The sequence below is a fragment of the Nesoenas mayeri genome (genome assembly GCF_963082525.1).
Source record: "Nesoenas mayeri genome assembly, chromosome: 3".
Classification (NCBI taxonomy): Eukaryota; Metazoa; Chordata; class Aves; order Columbiformes; family Columbidae; genus Nesoenas; species Nesoenas mayeri.
The window spans coordinates 86067729-86095711 of NC_137544.1; the positions used below are offsets into that span (position 1 = coordinate 86067729).

The following is a 27983-nucleotide window of genomic DNA, read 5'->3' on the forward strand; positions in this document are numbered from 1 at the left end:
GTGATGGGCATGGCCAGTTTCACAGTATTTTTTTACTCTTCTGTTGAAAAAAAAGAGTAAAAAATCAGATCCTTCATCTATAGCAATACAACTTACTTTTAGATTTCTTACTGTTCTCATTCACACCTCTTTCATGTGTTTCATGTCAGCATTGGCTTGATGCTTTTGACACAACTATATGTCTACATCTTGTTTCTCCTTCTGATTGAGGAACTTCAATGCCTTTTGACTGTTGTCGGGATTTTTTTCTTGATTTTGTAACTTAGTTACTGACCCAGAATATCCTTGGAAAAATCCAGAATTCTCTCATACTTAATTCCAGAAGTACCTTTAGTTTGTTCCCACCTGTTAGTCGTCACTTAACAGAAATGTACTTGTCCTGGTCTCTCACACTTGCTATAAAGTAGTTCTGTGTTTAGAAATCAGTTAAATGGACACAAAGTGGACCTGGTTCTTCTGCCAGACCCCTTTTGACACCAGCTTCACTTGGAACCAGTCAAGATCAACCACTGCTTTATTGTCAGTGAATATGGTCAAAATGCACACCACTATTTTGTCACAAAAAGTCGTAAGTTTGACAGTTGAGTAATAGTTCAGGAAAAACTGAGCCAACCTGCCTTTAGAGGGTGTTGAGTGACATATCACATATTGCTTTGAGGGAAGTTTTTTAATCACTCTCTTGATGAACTGAAGCAACTGAGAAGGTGGTGACTGATAAGTGTTCCGGAGTTAGAGGTGAGGCTTTCAGCCCCACCTGTGTGCAGTGACCTTCTGGAGATGGCAGAATGATGGAAAAAAGGTGAGAGGCTTTTTCTTTTTCGGTCTCTAGCTTCACGTGGGACCTCAGGAAATCTTCATTTTTCACTTCTTCACTGGTGTCAAAAATAATCTCTCGTATGGGTATTGTAACTTTAAGAAGCAATTAGTAACTTTTAAAGTGCTTCGGTCATGATTCGATGCTGTTCTCTGCAGCTCAGGAGGTGCTTTGTTGAAGACAGCAGGTATCTGGGATTATTCCTTCACCTTGGTTTGAGTGTAGGCTATATGACTGTGGAGTATTAGGGCTTCCAAGTACCAGGTTTTTGAGCTGACAGGTCCATACATTTTGTTGTATTCAGTGAGTCCGTTAAGTGAGTATTGGGTCCTTACCGAGCAAGCAAAGGGAAGCAGAGCAATGAGAACCTAGTCCACGAGGGCAGCTTTCAGAGAACATCAGTATTGAAGCAAGGTCCTCTTTCTCCAAAGCCCATAAACCATCTTGCCTTGTAAGAAAGAAACAAACCTGGAATACACCCCCATCCCAGCACCTTTTGCCACATCTCTTTCCTCTGATCTGTCACTGTTAGTTGGAAATAGTTTTGGATTAAGAGGGGGAAATTATTATCTCATGAAATTTCTTATTGTCTATTGCAAAAGAACATGACTATGCTTATTATATTTTCAAAGCATTTCCTAGCAGATAGTGCCTTTGGAATATAACTTTAATAACATAATTTTTTAATGTCAAAACCATTTATCTGTTTGAGTGGTTAATAATATAAAAAGATTTATGAAATAGTTGTAAATTTTTACTTCTAGCTCTACTGTGTTGCAGAAATCTGTTATAATTTATAGGGAGTAATTATAAAGTATGTATTGCAACATTATGGCATTGATATCTTTGAGAATTAAAAACCTAGTTACAGGGAATGAAGCAGCTTAGATTTGGTTTGCACTTGGATACTGGATTGCATGGCAGATAAAGCACTTAGTCCTTAAGGACTGAACTATACTTCAAAGAGCTAATAGAAATATTTTTACAACAAATTATTAGAAGATATTAGAGACTGTAACTTTCTGCTTTAATCTTTATCTGTTTCTGTACTGCATGTTGTTTTATATGGCTTTTTAACATAAATCCATTAACTGGAGAGCTCTTCATTGATTTACACAGCTGGTGGTGGATTTTGCAGCTGCATGTGCAGAGCTTGTTTCAGACTAGCTTGCAACCTCTAGCCCCACTCACTTGATCACAGTGAATTAAAGTGCATGTTAGATTTTCCAGAAGGAAGGGAGTTTTGCGAGAAAGATAGTCATGAAATCATCAGGTGAGAAATAGGAGGGCTAAGGGCTAGATTTCAGTGAGGCTTCTTGCATCTCACCTTTTTCTTCCTGCTCCTGTTTCTCACCTACATATTCTTTGTCCTGCTGCCTAAATAATGCAGAGTGCTTCACAGAAAACAGTACTCCGGCATCAAGAGTGGGGTGGGGTTTTTTTGTCTGTTTTAATGAGTGTTATATAGCAGAAATTTTTCCAAATATTGACTAAGCCACTGAAGGTGCCATATAGAACAATCCTAAAAGCATAAATAAGTACACAAGATTTTTTCTCATCTGGAGACTACCATGAAGTTCTGGACTGCTGCAGTTACAGGGTAGTATGACTGTCTTGAAAGCATGAGCAACAGACTGCATATGTATCTGTATGTGCTTGCCAAGAACCTGTAATTTTTTTGCTATTCCCCTTTCAATCCACATAGACATCATTCTTCTGGTACCAGCATGAGATACACTTTTTTGACAAATCTTGATGCCTTGCGCTCCACTGTGTAATATGTTCTATGGAAAAGGAAACTAAACTGTGGTGTTTGCCCTCCTGACTACCACAGATGAGTTATCTTTTTTAATAAGCTTTCAGGAGAAATGCAGTTAGATGCTGATCCCTGATAGAAGGATGTGTAGAAATTAACCAGTCATACATGAGATGCAGCTGGTGTTCATTTCCTTCATAAAGTTACTTTCTGTATGTTTATTTTGAACTACTCACTTGAGAAATAGAAGGTAAGTACTGTTGTCTTCAATAGTGTTTGGTTTTGGCCATAGGTGTTCAATGAAATTCTCTCTACCAATAGACTGTCACCATCTTGTGACATCTGTTTCATTTACAGAAAACAGTACAGATCACTGATGTGATTGTTCAAGCACAGGCAGTAAAGATTTTTGCCTTGTTTAAAGTGGAGGGAGCTTGTTCTTAACCTTTTGTGGTCCCTTTATCTCTTTGCTAAGACCCATAAGCATTTCATTCATTTCTTTCTTTCACTTCATTGATTGGAAACCAACTCTGGTATCTCTATCCCTGCTTGTAGGACAAGATTGGGAGTCTGTAAATCCTAGACTGGTTTTCCTTCTGAGGGTAATTGGTGAAGACATTCAGCAGGCCCTTTAAAATTTGACATGCCACATTGCATCTTTCAGAATTTCCAGGGTAAATATTACCGGGCCTCCCATTTTTTCTTACTTTAGTTTAGTCAGACAGTACATCTCAAGTGGTTTCATTTAGACTTGGTAATCACAGTTGGAAATATGAGTGCTGGATGTCTGGAATAGATCGCTGTGCAGCACCACGTGCTACAGACATTCACAGGTTTTACTGGAGGCATTAAGAATGAATTTTAAAACTGATGCCTCTCATTACCGACAGACTCAGTCCTTTTTTATAAAAGAATAGGACATCAGAGGGGAATGTGACACAATACTGGAATTCCTACATTTCCATATTATATCACAGAAGTGTACAGTCGCCTTCTTTCCTTTTGTTTAACTCTCATGCCTTCCTGGTCCTTGTTGCCAAAGATACAGAAACCACATACAGGGCACGGATATTTTATTGGTACACACAAGAGACTCCTGAAAGGACTGTAAGTACTGCTTTTTCAGGTTTTTTTGTCTTTTTCTATGTTAGTTGCTTTGTCAGTTAGTGGCAGCACAACTGGATAAACTGCTAAAAATTTTGTGACCAAACAAACTAGCAGTCCCTTTCTTTCTGTTCGCATACATACTGGATTACCAGGATTAGTTCTAGACATTTTTACTTTGCCATTCCTAAAAGCGAGCTCATCATACTTTCAGGGAGGAGTTTTGTCAGCTGAGGCATGTAGCTCAGCAGGCATTTGAAGAACAACTTACTGGAACATTTTGGTGAGGGCAGTTTTTGCTTTCAGCAGCTGGAAGTCTCATGTGGTCAAGTGATAGGTCTTCATTATTCTGGGCAGTATTCTGGGCAGTAACAGTCTTGCTTGTCTTTCGTTTCTTTCGTATTCTTATTTTCTCTCCTGTTTTTGAAAATAACATACTGTAAATGTGTCTGACATTTCTGATACTCTTATGCAGATACTTCCCACGCATAGTATTTCCTTTCTTATTGTTCTCTCAAGGTGTTCATGGTATTGAGTACAAGTCAAACAAAATGAATCTCTGTGGCTAAAGCAGTCTAGAAAAAGGGTTAATCTGTGGTAGATTATTCCAACACAAAAACTCTAGCTTTTTGAATAGTATTTATATCTTCTTGTCCTTTCTAGAGGACAGCTTCAAGATAGTACTGCACTTTAACAGAAGAATATTTTGTTTTCTTTTGAGTTTGTCTTTATTGTTATGCCGTGGTATAATGAAGTATGATACATTTTAAGAAGTGATGCAGGAACTTGTATGAGGTTGCATGGAAAGTGAAAATTTTCCTGTTCCACAACCCTGGGGCATGGAGGTGATTCTCCCCATCATAATGAGGTGCTCAGTTAAACTGGCTGATAAATTTACCATGTAGCTATTTGCACTCTGAAGCAGTTTCAATATGCAGTGAGTGCAAGGTAATACCCTGGACTCAGGGAGACTATCAGGCTTGAACTTTTCTCTTCAGGCTGCATTTTGCCTGTTTACCAAAAGCTCATCCTGATATTTAAATAACCAACTCTTCTCTAGAAAATGAGCTGAAGTGCTAAAGGTTCTCTTTTGCATATGCTCAGGGGCTCTGCCGTCTTGGCTAAGCAAAATAATTAGATATTTAGGGAAAATGAGATTCCTGTCCCCCGAGGTGTGCTCACACATATGGAAAGTTTGCCATAAAGTGCAGGAACTGTACATCCTTTCATTCCAGTAGCAGTGTTGGTATCCTCTGTTGACAGAAGACCTAAGTCTTGGCATTTTTCCATCTGCTGAGGTAATGGTTTAAAAACATCCAACGTCCCGCAACGTCATTATCTAATTTTGAATTTCCACGTTGATTTCTGCAGCATGTGCAATGAAATGGCAGGTTTCCATCTTATTTTCAATTCCCATCTTATTCTAAAATACTAGTGACTGTTTTATGGGCTGGAAGGGGTAACACTCAGTCTGAGGGCCATTTCAAAGTGGCTGCTTGCCCACTCCTCTGCCAAAAATAGTGAAATCACTATTCCTTCCACCAGCGCAGGGATGATGAAAGCCAGATTAACTTCTTTTAAAGTCCTGCTTCATGTTCTTAGACTAGTGATACTTTTCCTTTTATCTCTGTGGAGTGCCTGCACTTCACAGAATCACAGAATGTTCGGGATTGGAAGGGACCTTGAAAGATCATCTAGTCCAATCCCCCTGCCAGAGCAGGAACGACCAGATGAGGCTACACAGGAAGGTGTCCAGGCCGGTTTGAATGTCTCCAGAGAAGGAGACTCCACAACCCCCCTGGGCAGCCTGTTCCAGTGTTCTGTCACCCTCACTAAGAAGTTTCTTCTCAAATTTAAGTGGAACTTTTTGTGTTCCAGTTTGTACCCATTACCCCTTGTCCTATCATTGGTTGTCACCAATAAGAGCCTGGCTCCATCCTCATGACACTCACCCTTTATATATCTGTAAACATTAATGAAGTCACGTCTCAGTCTCCTCTTCTCCAAGCTAAAGACCCCCAGCTCCCTCAGCCTTTCCTCATACGGGAGATGCTCCACTCCCTTAATCATCTTTGTTGCCCTGTGCTGGACCCTCTCCAGCAGTTCCCTATCCTTGAACTGAGGGGCCCAGAACTGGACACAAAATTCCAGATGTGGTCTCACCAGGGCAGAGTAGAGGGGAAGGAGAACCTCTCTTGATCTACTAACCACCTCCCTTCTAATACACCCCAGGATGCCATTGGCCTTCCTGGCCACGAGGGCACAGTGCTCGCTCATGGTCATCCTGGTGTCCACTTGAGACATTTAACATGAGGTGGTAGGCAAGCTTGCACCTGGTTTTATTTTTACTGTTACAAGAAAGACTTTGTCTGCAGAATTTTGAAATCTTGGGGGTTTTTTCGCTACAGAAAATATTTTTATTGTCTTAGCTAAGTGGAAGATTGACACTTCTAGTTTACCTTTAATATTAGGTTTATTTCTTTACCTTTTTTTAAATCTTTCTTTTATCTATGCCTTTATATCACTGTACATTTACTGGATAACATAGAGCAATCCTGTAGCTTTACTTTGATGCTTTCTTACACTTGTTTTCTAGATTTGTATACAAACATGATTTGGTTATAGCTTTGTGCTTTAATTCTATTTCTTCATATTTTATGCATTTTTTTATTTAAAATAACTGATGTCAGTGGATAAAACCAGTGATTTCTCAGAGGAGAGATTCTTAAAAATTGCAGTGGGGTTGGATCCTGTGGTAGTGTGAGTTTCCAGTGCTTCCAGTGCCTTTCTATGCTGATGCCTACAGTGCCATTTTTTCAGACAAACCCAATGTGTATGCAATTTTGCATTTTTAGTTTTCATTCACTATTCTTGCTTGATGTATTCCTCACCCCCTGTTTAGATGGTTCTGTAGCCTCCAAGAAGCATGCCTTCATTACCTAACCACCTTTTCAGAGTTATAATATTTGGGACACTATTTAATAGCAGAGTGATCTCTCTAATGCAGGGATGCCAAACTCATTTTCACCTGAGGTCACATCAGCCTGGTGCTTGCCTTTCAAAGGACTGAATGTAATTTTAGGACGGTATAAATATAACTACTCCTACAATTCTACAGTCCTAAAATTACATCAGCCCTTTGAAGGCAACTGCTGGGCTGACTTGGCCCCCAGTGAAAATGAGTTTGACACCCTTGCTCTAACAGATTCTGTTACCAGGGTCTAGAGTGTGGCATGGAAATAGTATATCTCCAAAACTAGGTACCACGCATTGTTTTAATAGTCCGTTATGCTTTAAAAGCTTGCTTTGTTTCTTCTGTCTTTTGTATCATTTGTGTTTCTTTTTCACGTCCTTTCAAAATACAGGAAATTGTGTCTGTTTACTCAACTGTACACACCAGCCTAATTAAATAATGCCTCATGCTTTTTCTGGCTGAGGTTTTTTCTGGATTCATAGGTACATTTGTGACAAGTTTTGAAGTATTGTTTGATTTCACTTGTAAACAAAATTTTCCTGAAAATACTTAACTTCAGCAAACTCAAATGTTCTTTAAAAATAAGCAAATCAGAAATAGTTAAGGGCAGTGGTCTGCTCCCTTGAGTCGCCTCACTACTCCATCTCCAGATCACTGACCGACCAACTTGAGCAATGCATTCTTCTTCTGTAATTGATCACAATTTTCCTTTTATATTGCAGTAAAACCGTTATTTTTTTTTCCAGTTTAACTACAATACACTTACAAGAGTAGCAGTGCCAGGAGGGACCAGGGCTGTTAGCCCATTACTTTATCACTAATAGTGGACTATAACAGATACCTGTGGGAGACTGTTGGGATGGGGCTGACATACAGATGGCACCCTGGTATTGCTAGTATATGGCAAGGGGTGGTGTCTCTTCATTTATTAGCCCTTAATGGCCTGTTGTTACATGAATTTACCCAGTTACTTTTGAACCTGTAAGTATTTTTACTGCCTCAGCATTTAGTGCTAAGCTTCACCAAAACTTCATAGTAATGTGTTGGGTAGTGTGTGTTCTTGTACAAGCAGCACCATTTCTTCTAATAGTGCACCCAGTCCTTTTAATATATTGATCAGTCCAATTCTGTTCACTTTTTTTTACCTCCCCTAATTTGAAAAGAAACCCAAAGCTGCAAAGTATTAGCTTATTTCCTTTTACATAGTACAGCAGCTCATTTCTTGGCTTGAGTTGTTTAGTTGCCTTTCGCTTGTCCCTTCTCCAGTTCTGTCCTATCTCTTTGAGAAAGGGGAAAGATGCCCATGGTGTTGAAGTGGCACTGAAGGTGGAATACAGTCTCCTTAAGTAATTTCTAATTTTGCTTCACCTTTTCTAACATTTGATTTTTGACTGCTAGTGATTTCAGTGCTGACATCAAGTGAGCAAAATTTTGAGGCCATGTCTGAACAATAATACTGATCATCTTGGAGCCTCACACCGTACATATTGAATCCAGAGGCCCACCCTCCTTGCATTATTTTACTGCTCTGACACAGGATTTGCAACCCATGACCTGTAGGGAGGCTTAACCTCTCCTTCTGCTTCCTTAGGCAAAGGGGGACTGGTCTTTTCTGATGCCTTTTTTTTTTTTATACTCAGAATGGTACTGTGAAAATGCTTGGGTTATTCCTATAAATAAAAGTGGAGAAAAAAACAAGCTAATTAAATTATTACAAGATGACAATATTTGAAAGCTTTTGGGTTTTTTTTTTTTGCTGGAAGGCTAATGTTTTCTTAGAGATCCAATTTTGAAATACTCGATAGGCAATCTTTTTTTGTATCAAAATGAAGCAGAACACAGGGTGTTAATTAGGCCTATTATAAAAGAGGCTTGCCCTGGGTTGATTCTGAAATGGAAAATCAAGAGGCAGCAGAGCATGATGTATTTGGAACTGACACTATAGCCTGCAGCATGGACTGCATTCATAGATCATATGTTTGCAAAGATGCAGTAAAGGGGGACTGAGGAATGGCTCCAGTTTTAAAATATTTAGCAAAAGGACATGTGGCCCTATTGGAAAAACAATGTGTCTCACTCGTGCGTGGCAGTTAACTGTGACACAAGACTGTGTCTGAAGGTTTTAATTAAAAATACAAAATGAGTGTTTTCTTTGTGTGGCTTTTTGAACAGCGCTGTTTGTAGCTGCTGAGTGTCTTTAATATGATAATGAGATCCTGAAGTCTGTGATTTAATCAAGGCTCTGGGTTTTCGGTTTGTGAATAACATACTGAGGCATCAAAAAAATGTCCGCAGTGATTACTAAGCGTGTTTTACAAATGGTGTAAACTTGACAGAAGTTTAAGATCTGTTTTTAAATTATTCTGAGGTAAAAAAAAAAAAATATAAAATTTAAAAAAAAAAGGAAAAATGTAGTGGCAGGTGTGTGTGGTACTGCAGTTGTGATTTAGCAGATTTAACATCGGACTTTTAAGTAACTAGCATGATGATAAGAATGTCTTATTTTACTTTTAGCTTCTTAAATTGATGAGACCAATGTTCTTTGAACTTTATTACTATAAAAGAAAAAATAGGTGTCTTGGAATACAAAGGTATTTTCTTGGGTTTTTTGAAGGGGAGATTTGGATACACTATAGTAAATTTTGTGCGTTAGGGCGTGTTGTGAATGGAACAGTGTTACAATATATCTGCTCTACATACATGTCAGTGGTTTTATTTCATATTGCTTAAAACAGAGGCAGGAGTAGATGACTACTTCTAGACAAATATTTAACAAAATACAGTCATTCTTCTTTCCAGGAAGATATAAAGATTCATTTAAATAGGAGAAAAATAGATTTAAAAAAAAAAAAAATAAATGAGAGTTGAGGGTGTCTCTTGCATCCCTGGAAACTCTACCCCATGCAAAAGGAGGGAGGCCTCTTGAAATGGAATTATAAAATCCTAATTCAACTTCACCTTTGGTTATAGAGGTCAATTTGTTCATTTCAGGTTTTAACCTGCCTTTTTTCCCTCCTCTGATCTCTTATATGTAAGCCACACTTATAGCCATTTGCAAGAATGTTTTTGTTTCAATTACATTTCCTCCTTTTAGATAAATGCATTCTCTCTAAGAATGCCTTTTTCTTTTCAGTTATTTTCTTTTAATTGTCCATTCATGACCATCCCTTTCATATTTGCAGTGGCAGATCTCTTTGAGAAAACAAATTAAAAGGCTGTAATGGAGAAAGAGTTTCTAGTGGTACCTTCTGCTGTGGCTGCCAGCACGCCCCTCTTTCCTTCAACAAAGGCAGAAAGTCAGTCATGTATATTAGTCAGAAGTAAAAGAAAAAGTGTGCATAAGAAAATATAGTCATGCCTCTAAAATAACTGAACTTCAATAATTCCTTAAATTATTTGAGTCTAGTAAATGAGAAATTATGTACAAGAGATAGATTGAGAGAATCTGTTACAGCTTTTCTCATAGCACAGAAGCAAGGATCATATGCATCTGCCAATGTGATATATGTAAAAGTGTTTGGGTTTTTTTTCCTCAAGTGTCTGTTTCATTTTATTTTACATCAGGTTTGTAGACTTCTTAGGGCTAGAAATTCCTAGTTCAGTTACAGTGAGAATCACAGTGGGAAGGCCTTCACATTAGATGCAAATACAGCAGACCTTCTCATTGTATTCTTACAAATTGTTCTTCTCTATTTTTTTCTTTAATCTGCTGCAAAGTGTAAAAATTTGGGGATAGAATGAATATGCTATATTAATGCTTTCCTTTATTTTAAAATAGATGTGCATATTCTTTGTGATATGTTTCAAATATCCTTTGCAATGGAAATATGTTTTATAATCTTATTCATAGACAGTTAAGCTATACTGAGGATGTTAAATGAATTGCAAAAAAAAAATTTATGGCTGTTCAGTACTATCTATTTAATGGGCCATTAGGCCTGGCTATTCTTTGTTTGAATATTGCATAATATTAAAAGAAAGCAAAGGAGTATTAGACTCACTTGGGCCATTATCGTGTTACAGATATATATATGTATGTGCTTTATATGCTATTTAAGGTGATACCTTAATCCTATGAAACTACCTGCCCTCCTATGCTTTTTCTTTATATTAAGATTGTAATTGCAAAGAGGTAGTCTTAGGTCTTTGTAAGAAATAGTTCTGTATTGGTGATGAATAAATGGATGTGTGGAAAGCAATCGAAATCTTGTGAAATCACACATATGGTAATCAGCTGTTTCTCGGCAGGCTGTGCCTAGAAGCTTTCAAAAATGTGATCAGTGCCTTAAAATCTCATGACCTTTAGGCACTTGTGAAAGACTCCCATTTTCAAATGACGGGATACTCAGCAGCTTCTGAAAGTCAAGACTTCTTAAAATAGCTTCAGTAAGGCTCCTCTTCCCTCCACCACCCCCTCAAATCAGAACTACTTGTTGTTAGACATTTCATAAAATCAGATCTCTCTTATATGCTATTTTTTACCTATTTAGCCTTAAGTGGGTTCCTAAATTGCAAATAGTGTGTCAGGAGGCTAACTGCACTGTAGTGATTCCAGTAAAACTTGACCTTTATTACCCAAAGGAATGAGAGGGGGCAGCTGAGACTCTATGCCACTAAACCAGGATGTGTTTTCCAGATGTTTGCCATTCCTACCTATCTTAGTAAATGGCAGTGACCTTGCTGAGATCTCTGCTTTTCATAAATGCAACAGAATAAATGTAGACCTGAGACACACTTCTGGTGTAAATTGTGGGTGTATATGCATGCTGCCTGTCATCCAGAAAGGCTACAGTAAACTTCCTTGCTAATTACCAAGGACAAGAAGACATTGGCCTGGTTTTTGGACATGTCCTCTTGTCCTTCTAGGATTCCTAAGTCCTGCAATTAATAAAACAAAGGTGGTAATAAAGATGCTGCTGTTACTGTCCTTTAAATTATCTGTGTGGTAGCACTGCAATTCCAACCACGAAGAGCACTGCTGTTGTCATCTTGCTGCCCAGCCCGTGGTGTTGCCCCACTGCTCTCTGTCACCTCCCAGCTCCGCTCCCTCACCCTGGGTTGTCACAGCTGCCTGCTCACGCTTCAAGTTCAGCAGCAGTTTTTAGCTTGTGCTCTACTTCATGTTCCACTGTTGGATCTGTTTAACTGCTGGTATAGCCAAAGGTGAGACCTTGATGTGTATTTATGGAACATAAGTTGAGAAGCACATAGTAAGCTCATGGGGGAAGCAGACTGGGTCAGGTGATGCAGAAACCAGGTTCCAGGCACTGGTTTTGGAGCCTTCTCTGAGACAACACTGTCATCACCAGGCAGGCCTGTTCCACCAGCCCTGGTTAGGGCAGTCAAGGAAGCAGTATAAAAACTGAGCACAAATACCTGCTCTGAGTCCAGTAATAAAATCATCTTTACCTTGCTTTTGATGTACATATGTGGCATATAGTAGTCATTTGAAGAAATGCTCAGAACCGTAGCAGAAGTTCAGGTAGCCTCTCTTGGGCGGCAGTTCTGTTTGAGAGTCAACAAGGTGGAGCTTCTGAACTGATCCCTGGTACTGAGGGTTGGCCCTTCCTCAGCAATTCGCTGCCCCACAGAATCGAGGAGCACCGACAGCACAAAGACTGACAGAGGGGACAGACCCCGTGATGTGTGTGTGTGCCTGACAGCAGGGTGGTGCGGGAGTCTGCAAGCACCAAACTGAGCTGTTTGAAAGGATATTTGTCATAATTTAATAGCGTTTTTGATTTTGGAATAACAGAGAATCCTGGATAATATATCCATCTGTCATTTTTATAAAGCCAAGAATTTTAATCTCCTGTTTTGATTTTCTTAGGAATGCTGTGTATTTGCAGTTTGGTGTGCTTATGTGCATGCCCATATAAATCAAATGTTGTTAGTACCTTCTTATACAACTGAAGTACCCATTAAAAAAATCTGACATATTTAAGATATGCTAATGCTACTCAAATTATTGCTCTGGCTATAAGCAGAAGTACTTGTTTCTGGTTTTTGATGTCTTGTATTTTCTTTCCTACACAAGCAGCTACTGTATTTAATTTGAGTAAAATGTTATGCTACACCTGTATTGTCCAATTCAGTCAGGTAGAAAAAAGTTGGGTATGTTCCCAAGGCATAGCATACTTTTAAGAAAACAGTGTATTACTTTTAACACGTGTTCTTCATTGAAGTTAGTATTTGCTTAAAAATCTGAATTGCTGGTGTCTTTGTTGGTAAGATGCCTGTCTGTGAGGATGATAGGCAAAAGGTTCCACTGCTTCTATTTGATGGAAATAGGACTTGTTAATTTGCAGGTTTGTATTTTTTTTTTTGTGGTTTTAATATTTTGATTCCTTTGAAGTACTTTGTTACAGGATCTAAGTATTTTTTTACAAAGCTGTATCATTTATACTTCAGAAACACTCTCCCTGTCATAAATCCCAACTTCCTAAATATGCTGCGAACACTAAAAGCAGTAAAGATGATGATGGAATCTGACTGGTACAGCCTGACCAGTGAGGTTCTCATTTGAACGCTGCTGGACTGGCTCAGCCACAGTCAGTCCAGAAAGGTGCTGTCAGGACATCTGCAGATGCAGCCAGGAACGCCAAGAGAGGGACAGGTTAAGGAACAGTAGATCTGGGCCAGGAGTGTCTTGTAGTCCAAGTGTCTTACATACTGTGTCTTCGAAACTGAGCGTCATCCAATTTGGAACATCTAATTACCTGTAAATGTAGAGATTAAAAAAATGCTCAAGTCTTCTTAACTTATTTCAGAAAGCAGAGTTGTATGTGCAGAAAACATATGCTGTGGTCAGTTTGGCATTCTCTTTCCATTGAAAACAAAGTAGGCACAAGGAGTAGACAAACTGCCAATAAAGGTAATAAACGGTAATTTGGCAATTTTGAGTTCTTTACAGCAAGTTTTTCTGATGCTTGTCCAGTACTTATAAACATTTTTAGGATTTAGATTGGGGATGGGGGCAATTCTGGCTTTTTTGGACAAACATGCTTGCATGAGTCATAATCCTTAGTAAGTACAATAAAGGCCTTGGACAAAAACAGTCGAAGACAAATAATGGTATTAAGAAATCTAATTTAAAAGCACCTAGCATTAAGGTAAAATAAATTGGTAGTTGTTTTGTTTAAACTGATACCAAATGCACACGTCATTTGTTTCACATGGGAACAATTGCAAAGCAGTGCAAGCAAGTTAAACCTGCTAAACCCCAAAATTCTCTCCTATCCTTCTAGAAAACGTTCTCATTTTAAAGTTCAGTTTCCCTCATGACAGACAGTAATTTTGAATTTATCCATTTAGCAAAGGAGAGGGGAAGCAAGCACTGAAGGTTTTGAAATTATATATTCTGGCCTCATGAAAATTTCATGGTTAAAAGAAATAAATAAAAGCTTTCCAGTAGTGAAATGCTGGGGTTATCTAAGAGGTCGTATCTCTCCTTCACTCACTATCATCATAATAAACAGCTATGGATCAAATTGAAGAGCTGTTTGATCTTTAGCACCACAACTGGGACATGGTTTCTGGCAAGGACTACACTATGGGGTTTCATGGTCTCCCTTTCTCCCTTTCTTTTGCCCTGCTCTCCCCCGACACTTTCTTTTTTTAATTCACACATCATCATATCTATTCATGTTTATTTTGAGGCCATTTTACACGTTGTGGAGATTTTTCTGTGGGCAACCAGTGTTCACTAGAGACTGAGCATAAGGAATGGAGGTATATGTATTAAAAATATATATAAAATATATAAAATGTAAGAAATTACACATAATTGAACCTGATTTTCTAATGCTAATGTTTAAATTCAATGGAGTTTGCTTTAAATATGGAATATTTTGACACAGGATATTTTTAGAGCCGTGATGCGAGGCCTGATGGGTACTGGGCTTTGTTTCAGTAAATGTTCTTCCTGGTCAACAACAGAACTTCACTCAGTTCTAAGACTTCGTGCCATTGTAATAGTTTCAAAATACGAATAGCAAGCTGTTGATCAAAGAACTCTTAGAGATAAATCCAGCTTGGTGAATTTTGCTTGGCTGTTTTTACTGTCCCGTCGTGTTGTATTTAGAGCTAAGGGTTTGGTGACAGGAGATGAAAGTTTGTGATCCGCTTTAGCTTGGAGGGTGAGATGTGCTAAATGAAACATTAGAGAGTTCTTCTGTGCTTTGTTCTGTCCTAATGCGGGTTGTCAGGGGCTTTTTGTTTGTTGGCGTTTCTTTGCTGGAAAAAGCATGAATTTATTTTATCATAAACTCAATCATTTGTGAATTCTTTGAACTAGAGCAATACTTTTCTGCAGTTAAGTTAAAAATAGCATGTCCTAAGGACAGAGGAAGCAGCTGTGTTAAAGTATCTGTGTATTGCTACATTTTCAGGATTTCTATTAATGATACAAAGTCAGTGGAAAAGAAAAATAAACAATGTGATGCTAGAGAATCCATTAGAATTGTGTGTCTCCGCCTGCCTTTTCTAGCCAGAGGAGCCCATATCTATAGTCTACCTACGGTTACCTCTATAATACGTATATATCACACTGAGCAGCACTAAGATAGTGAGGTTTGCCCGGCTAGTTTATAGTCTTACTCATCCTCATTGTTGTGCGGTTCATACACACACAGCTAAAATTTGTGTCTACTTCAAAGCCTTTGCATGCTCTGAAGAATGCATAATGATTTTTAAAACAATACTTTCTCTGTGCAAAGAAGCAAAGCTAGACTTCTGACTAGATAACTTCATTTATTTCATGACCACAACTATTTCTGCAATAATGCAGATAAATTTTCCCATAGAAGAAGATAAATATAAATAAAGTGGGCGATATGTAAGTCTGTCTTTATTAATACTTATGCTGTTAGAATCAGCAAATGCTGCCATGCTATGCCATAGGTTATCATTTTTCCTCCATAGATATTTGTGATTACTGTAAACATACAACATGAGCCAGGATTTATATATTGATCTACTAGAAATGAATATAGTATGCAGTAATCCTGTTCCATACCTTGTTAGCACTTATGTCCTCTTGTGTCTTTTGCTAACCTTTGTTTTCCAGGTATCTTATCCTATATCTTCTGGACAAGTCCATTAAAACATAAATTATAAATGGCTATTACAAGATGCTGTATTTTATTGTTAAGTGTCATTAATATTTCAGTAATTATTAAAATCTAGCTTTTCTACTTAAAACACCTGTACTAAGAGTGGAAGTGTCTTCAGTTTTAGTAATTTGTGTAAATTATTTTTCTCTCTTAGTTTTGGATATGGCCCGACACGTTCCACTTTACCGAGCCCTGCTAGAATTACTCCGTGCTATTGCATCCTGCACTTCGATGGTACCGTTGCTGCTTCCTCTGTCAGGAGAAAGTAGTGAGGAGGAGGAAGAACAATTGGAGTCACAAGCTTCTGTTGGGACTTTGTTGGCTAAAATGAAGACCTGTGTAGATACCTATACCAACCGACTGAGGTAATCACTTTTATCATCCCTGACCTTCACTTTGCTTACGTATGATGAATATAGAAGTGAAAAAAAATCAGTTCTGTATTTTTATCTGAATGGGTGCTGCAGTCCAGAGTAAGAACATACCATCTATTTGATCTTTTATAGCTTAATGTTTATATGTATATATTCTGTTCTACTGTACTATTTACAAGGAAATTTTTTTGTATGACACAAAGAAGCTGGTAACTTTGCATATTCTTGTCACTTCATTGGTAACTGTCCACTGATCAAAAAGATGATTGCTGCTTAAGAACCTAGGAGCTTCAGATCTTTCTTGAATTTCTTTCCCTCTTCAGTGAGGTGAATCTTTATTTTGCAGGACTGCGTGTTTCCTGCTGTCAATCTGAGGCCAGAAGCATTCTCTAAAGAATGGGATTGGGAGGGCCACACCAAATGGTGGTGTCCCAGCTATCTTCTATATGCTTCTGTGCTGCTTTACCCATTGAATAAGGACCAGGTTCCTCAATGGATTCCCCACTGGAGGCTAACTGGTTAGGAGAGAAGGCTTTGGCTTCTCTCAGGAAGAATAAGTTTCAGGAGGTGAAAACTTTGGGAATTATTTTTGTGATGAGAACCCTAACTATGTAGAGATGGTTGAAGATTTTTGACTAGTGGTATCTGTTGGTGCTATATACAAAAAACATGTTTCTATATGTTGGTTATTTTATGACGGCTAGTTTGTCCGTTTGCACAGGCGTCAGAGATGGGCCAGTATGCTGAAAATGATGAGAAATTACAAATGAATGCCCTGGAGCTGTCCATGTCAGACTTTGAGGTCTTCAGCCTCCTCTGAGAAACTCTGTATTTGACAGTTCTTGTCAAACACTTGCAGTCCAGCAGAGCAATTAGCAAACAAATGGAAAATTGTCTGAATATCCCATCTCAGCTGTGATGCCATGGGGCTGTGTGAGGGTAGCAGTATAGTGCTGTATGAGGTGGTTCTGCGCACCTGCCAGAGGTCAACTGACTTTTTGAGGAAACAGATAAATCATAAGTGGCAGTTTCTTTCAGTAACCATAGGCCAGCCTCTAGGTAACTCCCTTTGTAAAATGGTTATAAAGGAGATAATAAACACAGATTCTCTCCAAGGCTAATTGTTAGCTGGTTTTCTTCCTTGATGATTTTGGTGTAGTCCACAGTTACAAGACAGTTTTGCATTGTGAAACCTTGTATTATTGTCCTATTATCCCCATTGCTGGTTGGGCCATAGATGTTGGAGAAGAATAAAATGTAGACTGGCAGGCTTTTTCCCATTCTACTCAGTAACAACCAGTAACCATTCTGCTACATCAGTTTTCCCTTTAAATATTCCCCTTTTGGCAAAGAAAAACTGAAGATTCTGGGTAAATACAATGCAGCTTTGTATGATTTTAGCAGCCAAAACTACTTACCTTTACCTTCCTAATGTTTCTTTGGCCTTTTCTGACTGTTCCAAAGCTCAAATCGTCTTCTTGGAGCACTTCTGAGTGATTCACAGTGTTGCTCTATGGTTGCTTTTATCATCAGTTTTTGCACTGCAAAATGATAGCTTCTCATCTTTAGAAATGCTGCTATCACTGAGGTCTGACTGTCACCTTCTGTGGAATGTTGCGTTTCCATTGTGGCTCACACGGCAGGATACACATCTGAGAGGGCCTGGTTGTTAGTCATTTGACCGAATAAATCAGTGCTGGATACTTTTGCTGTTTGAAGGGACAGTCCCCACATTGGCACACACAGGAGCCCCGGTGTGCCCCCCAGAACCTCCTGCCTCTGGGAGGTGCTGGAGCTGGTACAGATTGCACAACCTACTTGCCATCTGTTTCTCTTTCTCTTCAACCACTCTAGTTTCCAGAACTGAGGATTTGGGGATTTTTAATGACTGAATCATCTTTTTTTGTCTTCTGACTGAAAGAGCTGGAAAAGCAAATGCAGCAGTGCAGATTTTCATGTCTGTCTTGTAATAATGTTCTGCTTCCAACAATTAATTGTTTTTTTGATTCTGCTGACTTGCTTCCAATTTAAAGATGGCTTGTTAAGAAATAATACCGATCCTTCCCTCTAAAATTTAGTGCTGTCCATAAGTATATGTTGAAACATCATGAAGAGAAGGTAAATATGTCAAGAAAAGGAGTGTGTAGAATGTTCTTCCTGCTATGAACTGAGAATATTTATCAACCAATACATGAGAGGTTTTCTGAGCAGGAATCCCATTATTGGGAACACTTTCTAGTAACTCGTCATGGACTGGACTTTACCCATTAATTTCTCTAATCCTTCTTGACTGAGATTGCTAGTTTCGCACGTCAAGCATGTAATGTACTTATGGTATATTTTGCTGACTTGATAAAAAAACAAAACAAAACAGAAGGACAAATAACTGTTCTTTGTGTTGAATCTCCATCTAAAAATGTCAGCTTGTGCTTTTGTGCTTGTTGGCAGTGTTTTATAGATCATAGTATATGTAATCTTCTTAAAATAGAAAGGAGAATATATTTGGCTTCTGTGTAATCCATTTCCAGTAGAGATGGATGTAAGAAATTCTCCACCAGTGACTTCTTTTTTGCGAGTCTGGTCATTTGTTAGCCTCAGATTTAATGGGCATGGAAACCTGTATCTTCTGATGTCACTTACCCAGGCTGAAGTCTGAAATATTTCTTCCTGAGAATGGCACATGATCACTGCTCATGAGCTCTTTTTAGTTTGGTAAAATAAAATACGGTATGACTAGTCCTTCACTGTCAGGTAGGGTCTGAAAACTAAGAATTCTAGATACGTATTCGATATGATTTTAAGAATTGATGGATTTGATAAAAATTCTATGGTTGGTTCAGTTACATTATCTGTACAGTTTTCTTGTATTACTTTGATATATCAGCAGAAAAAGAAATCTCACTAGTTAGTTTAAGCATAATACTGTTTGTCTTTAAAGCAGTATATAGACAAGGTTGAAAACACCAACAGCCTGAGCAGCCTGGACTCATTGGAGTGGAAGGTTTTAATTCCCAGCATTTTAGTTGAAGGTTTGCCAACAATATAAGCAAGTGTTGGCCTGAATTTCTTAAATGGGACAATCTGCTGCCCCTTTTAGGTCAGATGCCAGAACAACAACATAATTGTGGAATATCCTTTCAAAGACAAAACTTTCCTTTATCTCAATGCAGTTCTTATTGCATGTCTACTGAATGCCATCTCCATGTTGGAGCAAGAGTGTCCACCTGGATCCACAATTTGAAGGGGAGCATCTTTGGGGTTTGGGTTCCAGTTAGTATTTAATTTCTTTTACTTTCAAAGGCCATAATAGTCTATAGGTAAATTGGGAAAATTCTTGATAATGGAGAAGACGTTCAGGTACGAGATGATTTCTCATGCCTGTTTGTTGGACTGCTAGGGAGTCAAAAGCCATCACTAATTTGAGAGTGGTCAGGCTCATGTAACGGGTTGTTGCCACAAGCACTAGGTTTGAGACATGGGTTTGCTATGATGGCTGAGCCCTCTGCTGCAGAGAGCTGCCACTGTGGAGCAAAGCGGCTCCTGTGAACCAGCACCTGCTAGGGGAGCTTCGTGGCAAAGTATTAATTTTGGAAAAATAAGCTGATAGCTTACTTGTATAAGGTGGAGTATAGCAAGCCTATGTCTAAAATTCCTAACCATACTTGCCTTTTCCACATCATCTTGGCCACCCCCATGATAACTGTTTGAGGGAAATCTGAGTTCTATCATCTTCACACATCTGTCCCTTGTCACACTGCTACTAAGGGTTAATCCTGCCACTTCCAAGGTTTTCTGAATGTACCAGCCCTGCCTGTCCCATTGTTGTTATCACCTCGATGTTTTTCTGTTGTGTGGGGATGTTAGAATACACCCAGGTTGTCCTGAGGCGTTTTCCCTGCTTTTCATTGTCTTCACTGTTATTTTGCAGAACTGCTACATGAAACAGTGCATTTTGCAAACAAAAATTTTTCTTTACAATTGGATCCCACAATTGAGGCCTAATCTGCTTGAATTCTTCTTTAAGACACAAAACAAGAGTTGGTTTCTTTTGCTGCGCTGTCAAGCTCGTGTTGGGAGCTGATGGGTGGCTGAAGCAAGCAGTCCTGCGGCTTGGGCTGGTTTGGGATGCTCCAGCTTACTGTCTGTAGGTGCTCCTCCAAGGAGGAGCATGTGGAGCCATCTGAGGAGATTGCCAGCTGTCACCGGTGTCACCAGTTCCCTTCTTTGTTTTGCCTGGTTTGGGGAGATTGGTTGAAGAATCTGTGAATTAATGGGAGGAACGAGCTTCTACTTGGTACCTGTGGAAACCTGCAGAAGGTGGGGGGACCATGAGGGCTGAGTGATACCACGGTTGCAAACCCGTGGCTGTTTTATCCCAAGACAGTGAAGCATCACCATAAAACTGAGCAGAATTCTGCTGTAAGCACTGTGTCTGTGGTACAGAAGGGCTGAATGGTTCATTTGGTTTATTTTATGAATACTTTGATAAAGGTATCATTCTGTATCATCATGATTACCTGTAAGTATCAGGCATGGGTGAGTAACTATTAGTATTGGCTTTAAAAATTAAAGTTGCCCTGGGAGTGTGTCATTCATTATTCATTTAGCACAGAGTGAAGAGAAGGTTGTCATCTTCTAGCACAAGCTAAATTAATGACTTAAATTATTAGCATGTACACTGCTGTCTCTTCTAGCAAATATATGAGTGACTGTCATTCATTTAAATATGAATTGACATGATTTTGTCTGCTTTTTCTTCAATGGTTGAAAGTCTAAATTAAATATTTGACTCCTCCTCTACCGTGAAAATTGCAATGTTTAGATAAAGGTTTGGCTGGTATTAAGTAAGTGTATTAAATTTTGCCTTTCAAGCAGAATCTTGGCAGAAACAAATGTACAATATAATGCAGACATTTAGATGTTTTCTAAAAATAGAGAAAATGTACAGCAAAATATTGATATGGTTATATATTTGACTGTAGTTTATTATTTATGAGTATTATTCTCATGTTTCTTTGGAATACCACTGAAAAATCTTTAAATTGGAGCTCAGGAATTTGATAACACTGTTAGCTTATCTACATACATAAATTTATATGCAGGCTGCTAGAGTTCAGGGAAGGAGCTGCAGGATCCTAGTGGCTTTATAATTTTAATTTGGATATTTCACCTCCCCATTCATATATTTTGGGGGAGTCTTGTGATTCCCAACAAGCCCCTCTCTCGAGCTGGGACTCTGCTTGTCCCTGTTGAACACTTGTGTGTCACACACAGCTGGGAGAGAGCTTGCTGCAGCTGCCACTCGAGGGGGGAGTGCGGCAACAGCGTAATGGTGGAGATAACACCAAGAAGGGAGGATGACGTTCTCTCAACTGATGATTTCGTTTGCCCAGTTTACACATGCAGACAGAGGCAGAATGGTCCCCAGGTTGCTTTTTCATGTGCACACAAAGTAATACCATGTGTTGCAGATGACACTAAGAAATGAGTTTGGGGATCAAGAAATCATCTTTGGCGTTGCTGTAAGTTTGTCATTGACATTTGCACCGTCCTGAAAGTCTCGCTTCCCCCCTCTGAGACCAAACCTCGCAAAGCCTGTTAAAGTATTTATTACTCAGGCCGCAGCACATGCCCAGAGGCGGCAGCAGACTTACAGAGGCCACAGGAATCTTTGACCTTTACTTCTCCAAGTGGTGTGAGATTAATCTGTGCATGTTATACATAAAGCCCCATTCAACTTTCTCATAGGGCTTTGAATTACATTTGTGTCTCTCCCCTTTTATCACCATATAGTTTATGAAACTTCATAGGCTTTTCGGTTTTTCCAGACCAAGATGGGTTGTTAGTTAAATCAGGCAGATGGGGGAATGGACCAGCTGCACATGTCCATCTGCAGTTCCAGAGCTGTTTCACACAAGATTTTAATTTTATAGTGTACCTCATCTAATTTTCTTTAAATTGCATTTATTTAATAGTCATGATAAACCATGTTGTAAGGATATGGTTTTAGAAAGGGCTTCTGTGGTATTCTAATGTTAAAGAAATATAAAATAAAGTGTAATAGCTAATGTCTGCAATTAAATTCAGTTCTTTCTCAGATGGCTAGAGATGACAAAACTGTGTGAACTTTACAAATTATAATCAGTGTAAAAATATGTACCACTGGGGAACCCTTGACAGATTTCCCCATCTAGTATCTAGAGAATGACTTGGTTTACCATATGTTTATTGTAAATAAACTGAGAAACTCTAAAATACTGTTAAATAGCTCCAAATAACTTAGAAGTTATGGCAGTATCGTTTGGATTTTTCCCCAAAAGAGAGAAGAAAAAATAGCATCTTTACCTTAACTATTAGAATATACAACCGTGACTTGTGTGAGGAAACTAAATGCTGGTAAGGCAGCATGTCTTATTTGGGAGATCTGTGATGCCAGCTAGCTTATACTCACTAAGAAACCGACTGAAGTCCCTGATTGGGCAGAATTAAGGTCAAATATGAGACCTGGTTTCTTCTTGGTATCCAAGGTGTATCGCTCCCACACTTTGCTTCCTACAGTGCTTCTACACAGTCTGATTTCTGGCCTGGCTGGGGAGTGAGGGAACCTGGTCACATAGACCATCACACGAACTCCAGATACCTGCAGGTGACAGAGTAGAGCTCTTTCCACCAACCCTTGATTTACAAGGTATATCCTGAGAAGAGGGGTTTTTTTGTCTATTTGCTCAGGGTAACAGTGGATAGAATATTTGTATTAATGCTAAAAGGGACACGAAGAAAATATGTTCTCTTGTGATAGTTCAAAAGCGCTGAAGTGTTCAGGAGGAATGAGAGGAAATTCTGTTATTGGTACTGAGAATTTGAATTTGAGTACGTCTCCTTTTCCTACTGCTTCAACTAGATATATATTCCTTGTCAGCTTAGGTAGTTGACTGTCAGTAACTCAGTATATCTGCAGGAGGTTTTCAGCATGTGGTTAAGCCTTTTATCTAATGAGGCCAACACTTCAATTTTTGTTTTACTGTAAGACCAAGTAGGAGGAAAAGGCTGGTCGTCTAAATTGTAAAACCCCTGGGAGGTAGAAGCCGTACAAGATAACAGTCTTGAAAATAAATTTGTAAGAATTAATTTCACTTTCAGTATCTTTGCCAATCACATTTGCATTGCTTTTCATGCAGTTTTCTCTTGGATAAGTCCATTAACATTTCATTTTAGTCAAAATTTCTCCAGGGGTTTTTGTAGCAAGTACCTTAAGGATTCTGCATCAACAGCCAGCAGTTCTATTTCTGTACACCAGTAGCTGCTAGCATGTCTGTGATGTTAAAACAGGTATCACTGAGGTTTAGTGGACTCAAATATGCATTTTTTAAAGTGATTTTTAAAATATTGGCTTAGATTTCCACAAGGAAAATGGCAGTGATAAGGATTTGGGAAATATGAATGGGAGAGGCAGCTGCTGCTGCTGCTTTGTCTTCAGCTGTTCCTCAAACGTTGGACGGTGCTGTTGGGCCCTGGTGCCTTCCTCCCAGCCTTCTACATCTGAGAGCTCAGCGTTGCTTCGAGTCAGCAAGGAGCTAACGGCCTTTGGGGTTGAATCTGGAACAGGGCAAATGTGCTCTGCTGCAGTAATGAATTTTGTTATTAATGCACTCCAAGGGTGTTCTCATTCGATTAGGTACAGTACAAAGACTTTGAGTATTACTGTAATCACCTCCACTGAATAGGTTAGAGACTCATTATTTATGCATGATTTCAGTCTGAATTAAAACACAGAAAGGACACAGTTGCTAAAATATGTTTGGGACATCAGAGCATTAAGTTGCTAAATTATCTTGTGTAGATAGCTTTCTGTTTTGCTGCTGGGTATGGCAGTGGAAAAGAGAAAACCAGTGCTTCTTGGCTATTGAACTTGTTTGACTCTTAAAATTAACAAGTGCTATTAAAACAAACAAACAAAACACAGAAATTACAGTAAAATAATTTAGTGGCTGTCAGCATTAAAATCTCTTTAATTTTGCAGAATAGCAATGTAAATTTATGCTAGCTCTTAAAGCATAGTAGCTTTTAAATATATACATTTACATTGCACTGTTATCAAATACCATGTCTTCATTTCAACAATTGAATATATATGCTGGTAAAGACTGGGTTATCACAATCAAAATATTTAAATATATCTTATTACTAGGCAACTAGCTTCTATCAAACAAGAGTGTTAGTATATACTGTGTTTTCAAATTATTTCATTATAAACATTTGAGATGTTTAAATTGGTATTTTAATTTGCAATATATTGATTATAAGCATCCAATATAATATAGGCGCCTTGTATATTTGTAAGACTATTAAAATTATGTTCCATTTAACTGTTTATTGAAGTAAAAGGTCTTAACTTTTATAGCCCAGAAGGGAACTGCAGAGAGAGACAAACCTCATTTTTGTGATGCCTGGGTTGTAGTTCATAGATATGTTGTGAATTTTTACTGATTTCTTAGTGTTTTACTGTCAGCGTCTTTTAAAGAATCGCTAATGTACTGTGGAGTAGGAAAGTACTTGATTACCTGTTCAGGTCTTGAGTTTGCACCAGGATCTACATGAACAGATGAAGTGCACATTCATGACATGATCTTTCTGATGCTGATTTTGTGGGCTTTTCTAATGTCTTTTGAAAGTGTGCAAACATAAGGACAGCAAGCAGCATAGCAATCAGGGATAGTAAGTGGTTGAAGCAGAAACTAGTATACTAGTGTCACTGGTTTTGTGTTCATTTTTTTACGTTTCATATCAGATGTATTTCTGTTTGTCGAATCAAGACTGTATGTTCAGTGCTATCACAGTTGGTTGCTGCATTCAGTGATTAACCTGGAGATAGAGACATTCCATTTCAGAAGACTTATTTTAATCTCTAATCTTTAGTATTTTTCCTTGTTCACAAATATGCTGAGTACTGTATGACTGGTTGAAAAATATTCCCTCATGCTATATCCTATTTCTTTGCTCAAAACAGGTCTAAAAAAGACAAGGCTAAAGCCGGAGTAAAACCAGATGCTTCTGATCAAGAACCAGAGGGACTGACACTTCTGGTACCAGACATCCAAAAGACTGCAGAGATCGTTTATGCTGCTACCACCAGTTTGCGCCAAGCAAACCAAGGTAAAATAAATACACAGTATTTATAAAAGTATTTCTATAACAGTATCATTGTGTATCATTAACAGATAGCTTAGAAATTAGCTTAAGAGCAAGAAAAAATACTTCCTTCCATTTTCAAAGAGAGCTGGAACCTTGTGGTAGTCTTCAAAGTCTTTTTTTCAGGAAACAGAATAATTCAAGTAAGCTAGAGTACATTTCACAACGCAATTATGTAGCACCTTTGGTTTTTTCTCGGCAGAAAACAACATACGTGACCTTTATAGTAAAGCCTTTAAGTAGATGAATGCAGAGCAAAAATCTAAATCATGGCTTGAACCTGCAGACGTTCAAAGGACCACCTGATTGTGTGGCAAAGAAACCTAAAGGTTAAGTAACTTAATCAGGGGAGTGGATGTCAAAAAGGTGTGTAAAATCAGCTCCTGATTTTGGAGTGTGCATCAAGAATACATGTATGAATGTCCATTCACACAAGCCTGTGTCATACTTCCTATTTTTAATTGTTAAAAAAGTAGAAGAAACAATAAAAGAATATTTATAGCAGCAGTACTTATTGTTTCTGAGCTGAGATTAGGACCTTTATTCACTTTGAGCTGTTCAGTTAATGAAATGTATGGTAATGAGAAAAACAGATTTCTGTGTCGTGAGCCCCAGTTTTGATGCTTCTCTGCGAACAAAGTAACCATAAAATGTCATTTCAAGTTAAAGAATCCTCAAGTACTTACTATACTTGTCTGAAAATTACGTGATTAACTACAAACAATTATCACATTTTGTGTAACAGAAAAGAAGATGGCTGAATTCTCCAAAAAGACCTCTGTGAAGCCTAAGCCTTTGTCTGTTTTACGATCTCTTGAAGAAAAGTATGTGGCTGTCATGAAAAAACTCCAGTTTGGTAGGTTGAGAAGTGTGAATATTTGTGTTTTAGAAAGCAGATACTGAAGAAATATGTAATCTATTGGGGGGGGTTAAATTAAGCTGAAGTAAACTTCACTGTGTGTTGCATTTGGAGAATGTGATGGGAATCGGTGCTTACAGTGGCCATAAAGGGAAGGTGTTTTAAAAAAACAAACAAACAAACCACAAACACATAAAGAACAAATGTCGTGCAAAAGGAGATACAAAATTATTGCAAAAACATGTTCTGTGAGCGTTTTTTGAACTGCAGTGACAGCATTTGCAGTGATATTTCATTGCTCTTGTATTTGTGAGGGGTTTTCCTTACAAATATTTGCAGAGTGCTGGCCAAGAGTGGGCAAGTTTGTAGTAGTGGCTTTTCACCCAGGCAGCTGTCCTGCAGATTTTGCGTAGCAAGTGATTAAAGAAAACTTGCCTCACTGTAGTTTTTTTCTGATTCTTTAATAACATTGTAACCACCAGAGAAGTAAGTACCGCTGGCACTCTGCTTCACACCAGTTCCTTTATTAGCATTATAATGTTTTCATAAGTATCATTATATTCCTGGTCAGGAGAGTAGCTGGTAGGTTTCCAAATCAGAAGCGGTGCATATCTGACAAGTCGCATATGAAAGCTGGTAAATTCTCTGCAGAAGTTAATTCAACCCAGGACTGCTAATGCTTCATTTTCTGTGACCACAGTTAACTCACAAAATATGTAATTTTTGCATTAGTATAATGCAAATTAAAGTTTCCTGATTTTAATACTCAGAGTCTTTACCCAAGACTAATCCATTATTAACTTGCCTGCTTTCCTGATGCATTAAAATTTTATTCTCTTCTAGATACATTTGAAATGGTTTCTGAAGATGATGATGGAAAATTGGTTTTTAAAGTCAATTACCACTACATGTCTCAGGTAAAAAATGCAAGTGACGCCAACAGTGCTGCCAGAGCCCGACGTCTTGCTCAAGAAGCTGTGACTCTTTCCACATCGCTGCCTCTCTCATCCTCATCCAGTGTTTTTGTGCGTTGTGATGAGGAGCGGCTTGACATCATGAAGGTAAAGAAGCAAAGTTATTTTTATTTCCCTCCTTCAGCTTGGCATGTAAATGTGGAAGCTGTTCTGAAGGGGAAAGTTTGTTACTCTGTTACGGTCCAAGTGTATCTTTGCATACAGCCCTTGAAGTCAATTAAAAGGAGTAGGTATGGAGAAGTATATTAAATATCTCTGGACCTGAAGCCTGGAGCAAAATTCTATTAATAGCATCCATTAGAGGGTAGAATTTTAGCTCCTTCTGTTTTGCTTTCCATTTGTAATCTGGAGAAAAGAACATTGGCAGAGGGCTTCACTCAGCCAGGGTATCAAAATGGACAGACTGACAGCCTGCACATGATTATGATGACTAATGGTATTTTCTGATAAGTAGCATGTAGAAATAAAATGCTTCATATATCAACTGTGTGACAAATATAATGGTTTTTTAAAAAAACTCATCTTTTTTTTATTTTTAAAATGGTAGGTTCTTATCACTGGTCCTGCAGACACCCCCTACGCAAATGGTTGCTTTGAATTTGATGTATATTTTCCACAAGACTATCCTAATTCCCCTCCACTTGTGAATCTGGAAACAACTGGAGGCCACAGCGTGAGATTTAATCCAAACCTCTACAACGATGGCAAGGTAGGTCAGCTTTGTTCTTGGGTATAGATGTAACAAGGGAGTGAAAGAGAGGAAACTTTTTTCCTTTTGCAATCAAGTGATCAGCTGCTCCAAACCTACAGGAGGAAGCTCTTCAGT

General features: G+C 38.5%; 1 protein-coding gene across 6 annotated transcripts in view; it reads left to right on the forward strand.

Annotated features, from left to right (window-relative positions):
- BIRC6 (baculoviral IAP repeat containing 6) overlaps window positions 1–27983 on the forward strand; it is a 184711-nt gene that overhangs the window by 144195 nt on the left and 12533 nt on the right. For all 6 annotated transcript variants that reach the window (XM_080342353.1, XM_080342357.1, XM_080342355.1 and 3 more), the window contains 5 exons: window positions 15916–16126; window positions 25143–25288; window positions 26070–26180; window positions 27027–27244; window positions 27705–27866. In XM_080342353.1, the coding sequence (XP_080198479.1) occupies window positions 15916–16126; window positions 25143–25288; window positions 26070–26180; window positions 27027–27244; window positions 27705–27866 (848 nt within the window). The remainder of the gene's footprint in view (window positions 1–15915; window positions 16127–25142; window positions 25289–26069; window positions 26181–27026; window positions 27245–27704; window positions 27867–27983) is intronic.